At 38.5% G+C, this 6310-nt stretch overlaps 1 protein-coding gene across 3 annotated transcripts in view; it reads left to right on the forward strand.

Annotated features, from left to right (window-relative positions):
• TAB2 (TGF-beta activated kinase 1 (MAP3K7) binding protein 2) overlaps window positions 1-5486 on the forward strand; it is a 92379-nt gene extending 86893 nt beyond the window's left edge. For all 3 annotated transcript variants that reach the window (XM_049653039.1, XM_049653038.1, XM_049653040.1), the window contains one exon: window positions 1446-5486. In XM_049653039.1, coding sequence (XP_049508996.1) covers window positions 1446-1588 — 143 coding nt within the window. In that variant the 3' untranslated portion in view covers window positions 1589-5486. The remainder of the gene's footprint in view (window positions 1-1445) is intronic.
• The last annotated feature ends 824 nt before the right edge of the window (window positions 5487-6310 follow it).

The raw sequence follows: 6310 nt of genomic DNA on the forward strand, positions 1-6310 counted from the left end.
AACTATTTATTTTAATGTGGGTAGGAAACATTAACTAGTATTTTCAGACCCTTGATTTTTCAAATATTTTCATTTACAAAACCCTTAATTAGATATTTTTAACTTAATTTAAAGAAAATTACTGTATAAATAACACTTTCAGGTTGCTCGTGCATATGGCAAAAATTGTCATGATGCCTAAAAATTGCTACCAATGCCTGAAAGTCGACAGTTTTGCAATAAAGTAAGTATTCTTTCAGACTAATCAGTAAAAAAGATGCTGCCGAAGGGGGACAGAATACCAAACGTCACTTAATTATTTTAAGTTTGTTATAAAAACTTGACTTCCTATATTTTATCTACTAGATACCGCAGTGTGTATTTTAGGTTATCTGAAAAGCTATCATTTAGTTACCAACTCAGTAGAGTAGGTGGAATTTGCAAATTAATAGACAGCATTTTAACACAGTTTGAATCTTTACATTGTAAACCTCAGCAGGAGAGTCCCAGCAAGCAACACGCGCTCCTTTTACCTTAAATCTCCCTGAATAATTTGCAGGAACTCTCTCCTAACATTTCTAATGGGATTCCCACAAGAGTAGTTTCATAACTGTAATTTCATCTTAGATACAGCCTTGGAGGAATAGAATTATTCTTGATATTTAAGATACCTTAATCCTTTCAAACAGTCTAGAACATCGGCCTCTTAGAGCTGCAGTGGCTTTAGTTTATGAGAAAGATCAGACCTGGAGGGTATGTGGTTTATCTGAGATCACAGAACAAAGTCATGAATGAGTAGCAGACCCAGGAACAGAACTTCACCTCATGTTCTTTCTACTGTTCCATAATAAGTAGGATTTTAAAATGAACTGAGAGATAAAGGATGCTAAAATGTTCATACTCAATTTGCTTCTCCAAGTCTATTGTTGATACATAGTGAGGATTTGAGAAATTAGCTCATCTTTTTATTTTTATTTGTGTTGGTCAAGGCTTACATTCTTAGCAGATAGAGGACGTTTACCAAAAACGTCCATTCCTGGAAGAAAACAGAAATAAAAATACCACTTCAGTGGGGAATGAAACTCTAGCATTAATGAGATATAAACTTTGTCAGTATTGCAGTACGATGGATACCTTTTCCCAGTCTTAAGGTGACATGGGAATTTGCTGTTGGGTCCCCTGTGAGTTGATTTCGGTTTTCTCCTGCTATAAATTGGAGAAAAGATGCTCTTTTCCCCTGAAGGACATAGCGGGGTGACCCCGTCATGTCCATGTTGGCTCCCCGGCACAGAGCACCCGGCTCCCTAGAGGTTGGAGAGAACGGAGCTTTGTGTCAGGTTTCAGGTCGAGGCTTCATTTGCTTGACAGGCTGCTTTCCTGCTGTGCAGTCACAGGTGTCTAAAGTTGCCCGTAATTGATGACTTCGTGCTTTTTGCTTCTAAAATCATTCTTTTGCTTCCTTATAGATCAAAGGTCCACCATCAAAACACCAAAGACTCAAGACACAGAAGATGATGAGGGGGCTCAGTGGAATTGTACTGCCTGTACTTTTTTGAACCATCCAGCCTTAATCCGCTGTGAACAGTGTGAGATGCCAAGGCATTTCTGAGCCAGAAGGCCCTATATCTCTAAAACCACATCTGAAGTTCAAGAAACTAGTCTGTCATCAGGGGAAAAGTTTCACTGCTACATAGGATTTTGTCAAATTAAAGGTGTGACAGGATGGTGTTGTGCTAATGGTAAATGTCAGCCCACAGAGCTAATAATACCTCAGTCTAATGTCATGGGCAGTTGAAATTCATCACATGAAAGGTAATCTGCTGAAAGACTTGGTTGCCCGCTGCCTAACCATGTACAGTGTTACCAGTAGCCCGTTATGGATAATTCTCAATCTATTAATGCCTAGGTGTTCCCAGTACCTTTTCCCCCTCATGTCACTACTGAATTTTGACAGGAGGAAGGAATAGAACGATCGCTTTTTTTTTTAAAGCTTTCGGTGAAACACTACAAACATGAAGAAAAGGAACAAGGTTTAACTATTTAAAAACTGTTTGCTGCCGCATGGTGCCAATGGATGGGGGAAGAACTTCATGAATCTGTGGTACTCTTGGCCTTGTCTTTGTCTTCCCTGAAAACGTCTCCACTCTGTGAAGCCAGCATCTGGGCTCTAAAGATGAAAAGGAAAGCAGCATGCATTGTCTGTACAAACATGCAGTGAAATATCCCAAAGCTTTTCCTACTGTACAGATCTCTCGAGTCTGCTTTAAGTGATTTCTTTTCTTCTTTATTATTTTCTTATATTTCTATATGTATAGTGTAATAGTCTTTTGTTAACTAATTTTCTTTTTTCCTTTTAGTGATTAAGCACGATCATGTCCCTTTTTAAGCCTTACCTGAGAGAAGCAATGCCTTAAAATAAAAAAAAAAGCATTAACGAAATGAAGCTGTGCACAAAATAACCTTCCTCTACTCACTCTGTACTTTGCCCTCATGAGTGCCGATGTTCTGTGAAGACATTCAGATGCTGCCCAGTGAATTGCAGGAAATATTCCAAGACTTACGTCGATAAGTCACACTATCTGTACTGACTTCGGCAGTGGGTGGCACAACGGTGTTTGATCTCCCACGGGGAAGCTTAAAACAAAAGGTATTTTTAACCCACTGACAGAGCAACAAGGTTGAGCTTGCTCCACCTGCCTGGTGTCCCACAGAACTCTCACGGGAGATTACGATCGGGAAAGTACAGTTTGCAAAACCAGCAACAGCGGCCGTACCTACAGCCCTGGTGTGGGGAGAAGTTTCAATGCTTTACTGTCGGGGCAGTCCGTTTCTAAACCTGACTTGGTGGCAGTATCATGCGTATTTATAAAACGAGGCTAGTCATATTTAGGACAACTGAAGGAAAGCTGGAAAAAAGAAAAACAAGCAAACTTGAACACTGAAGCAACCTCAAGCATCTCTTTATTTTGATGATCTATTTTTATAAGGAAAATAAATATTCAGATGATCGGGAATGTATATAACTAAATGAAATCAAGAAAAAGAAATAACAGTATGCATTTAAGAGCAGAATTATGAAATTATCTATCAGTGCTTAGAACGGGGCTAAGGGAAGTGCTGAAATGTAGCAAAAAGGTAGGAGATAATGTTGACTGTCACCCATTATAAATGTCTGCAAATGGATATTTTTTAAATAGGCAGGATTATTACAGGTGATCTGTATGAATGTCAGAGCCTCGACTTCCGGGCTTTGCATCTTGTATATGGGAAGAAATAGGACAATCCTAGTTAATTAGCCCATAGACCCAAAGCCCTTACATTTGATACGTTTTGTTTTAAAACTAGGCCTTGTTTTTCAGCTTCATCTACAGTTCTATGTGAAGATTGATAAATCAGTTTTTACTTGTTTTATTAATAAAACGTAATTTGGATATCTTGAGTTGATGGTTTTGTGATTTAGCTGGGTAAACTATCTTTGTAACAGATAAGTTATTTATAAAAATTAAAAAACTTATATTCTAATGTGGATTTTTGTGACTTGTTTCTAAAGTTTGTGGGACAGAAGACAGTTTCTACCCCAGCCGAACATTTGATAGTTAATTGACATCAGAGAGAACTCATTCCCTAGAGTCTTCTCGTGACAGATGGCATTCAACTGCATTTCTTGGATGATTTTTCGCCATTTCCTCAGGCTTCTTCACTAATGAAAGAAAGCGACCCTGTTTCAACTGAGCCAAAAACAATGTAATACTGCTTCTTTTTCGTAGTTACTGCTTTTCCTTTCATTTCTTTTTGGGTTTTTACCGTTTACCTCATTGGAAGCGTGATATCTTGGGCCATTAGGCCGGAGGAGTCCCTTAGTATCTACTTTATCCCATAATGTGTAGGTGCTGGGGATCCCAGTGGTGCTTCTCTTGAAGAGAATCTCTATATTAAGACTTTCCGAAAAATATAACTTGGTTTTTCTGAGTATGAAAAAAAGAAAGTAGCGTTTGCTGATCTCTTTATGTCGTAACCATAGAAAGCCCTGCCTTGCCTCGACTGGTGTTTTAAACCTAGTGAGACAGAAATACCCTTTGCCAAGGAATATGAGGCCTGGACTTGCTGGTGGTCTGGAAACCACCTTCAAGAATTACTGCACTAAAATAGAATTACGGACACTAAGAACCTCAGATGGAAAGATGGACTTCTGTTTCTCATCACTGTTATCCTTGGGTGTTGACGTTCTCTTATTTAAAGGTGAGGTGGGCAATTAGTTCGGGGAGCCTGGATTTCTCAGAAAAGCTTATATTAACAGAATAGTGGCCAGTATATGCTCTTATAACTAATACATTATGCAAAGATGCATGTCATATTGCAGGTTTTTGTGAAAAGTATGAACATTAATTTTTCTTTTAAAATTTACATTTACTTTAAAAAAATTTTTTTTTTTTTTTACATTTATTTATTTTTGAGAGACAGAGAGACAGCGCAAGCAGGGGAGGGGCAGAGAGAGAGAAGGAGACACAGAATCAGAAGCAGGCTCCAGGCTCCGAGCTGTCAGCACAGAGCCCAACGCGGGGCTCAAACCCACGAACCGTGAGATCGTGACCTGAGCTGAAGTCAGACGCTCAACCGACTGAGCCACCCAGGCACCCCCCCGTTTACTTTTTTAAGTGACCAATCTAGATGAATCTGCAGTCTAATATTGACTTTATATTGGAGAGTTGAAATTGTGCAGAGAATCATATCCATAGGTAGTCAAAACTATGTTAGTTATTAACTTTAAACGTATTTTAAAGCATTTTTAAACCGCAGACTTCCCTGACATTTCATCATACCTCTATCCCAGTTAAATGTTGACGGGACAGTCCAGTGAGCAGTGATGGGTTTAAGAAGTGAATGGTGTAAGCTATCATATTCAGTCCCTGAGTGATTGAAGTTGGCTGTATTGCCTTAGAAAATGATGTTAAATCTGTAGTGGCACTGAAGGCCGTTCCAGATGTAATACCTTCATGCTGGGTGTTAGCATAACTTCCCTTATGATATTACAAAATACTTCTATTTCTCTGTGACAAACATATTTTTGACTCCAGTTCTTAGAAGCTACAATTATTATATCCATATTACTTGAAGATGAAATGGTTTGAGGCTGCATTTTAGTTTTTATTGCTTCCATCTGAAGTAAAGCAACTGAGAGAAAAGACTTCTAAAGAAAACACAATTTTGTAGCTTTATATTTGTTAAAGGAGGATTTTCCAACCCTCAGTGTGCAATAGACTGGGTTTGTTTTTTTGTTTTGTTTAAGAGAATGTAGTTAATCATACAGAAATGCTTGCTGTAATACCTTGTCTTTGCAACTATACATTTCTTCCTATATTCTAGGTTCAAAAATAGAACTGCCCTGTTATAATGGTTGATTGACTTACCTAGTTCTTTAGAAAGGTTGTGAAAGCACTTGGAGGCTATTGATTTTTTTAATTTCGGTATAGTTAACATACAGTGTTCTATTAGTTTCAGGGATAAAATATAGTGAGTTAACAACTCTATACTCTGTGCATTTGCATTTCTGGCACTATGGCACCTTGCTCCCTAGACCACTCATCTTAAGAATCAGGCCAGTTGAGGTCCAATTCTGGCATCTCCTTAGATTTACCCTGTAACCCTAGGATAGTTCCTTGCTTTTATTTCCCTGCCTTGTTAAATGAAGATAATTATATTATGTTAAGCCTGCCTCACAGGAGTGCTGAGAGCCTTAAGGTGAAACTATCTGAGCCAACCCCTTCTCACTAGGAACTTCCCTATCCTTAAGCAGTGGGTCATGTTTTTGAATGGGTTTTGATGCATTTTTCTCATCAGTGTCAATGAGTGAAACGGTAAGTTTGCTATTATTTGTCTGAAGTGGCCTAGGGACATCACGGTGGACCAGAATTTGGGATTTCGGTCACTGCGATTAAATTACTTCATGCCTTTTAATGTCAAAAAGTTACTTGTTTTGCCAAGATTATCAAAGGCTAACCTGAAGATCAAGTGTGTTTATATTTCTGTTGTGTGTCCAGCTATCTAAAGAACGTGTATTTTATGGTGGAGTCTGACATGATTTCTCCAGGAAAATAAACACTTTCTTGTTTGCACATTTGCATATTTGTCTCAAGGCTGAAATTGACCGAAGGTACACGTCATTCTAGCCTCTCTCTTTACCAATCCCCTACTTTACCTCCTTTTTTTCCCCTTTAGGGCAGGAATACATCCTTCCTCTGACCCAAACTATATTCCAAAAGTGTTTATTGACCCTCATAGCACAGTGGGCAAACACTAAAATATTTCCGCCATGGAAATGCTTTCCAGAGAT

The sequence above is a fragment of the Panthera uncia genome (genome assembly GCF_023721935.1).
Source record: "Panthera uncia isolate 11264 chromosome B2 unlocalized genomic scaffold, Puncia_PCG_1.0 HiC_scaffold_24, whole genome shotgun sequence".
Lineage (NCBI taxonomy): Eukaryota > Metazoa > Chordata > Mammalia > Carnivora > Felidae > Panthera > Panthera uncia.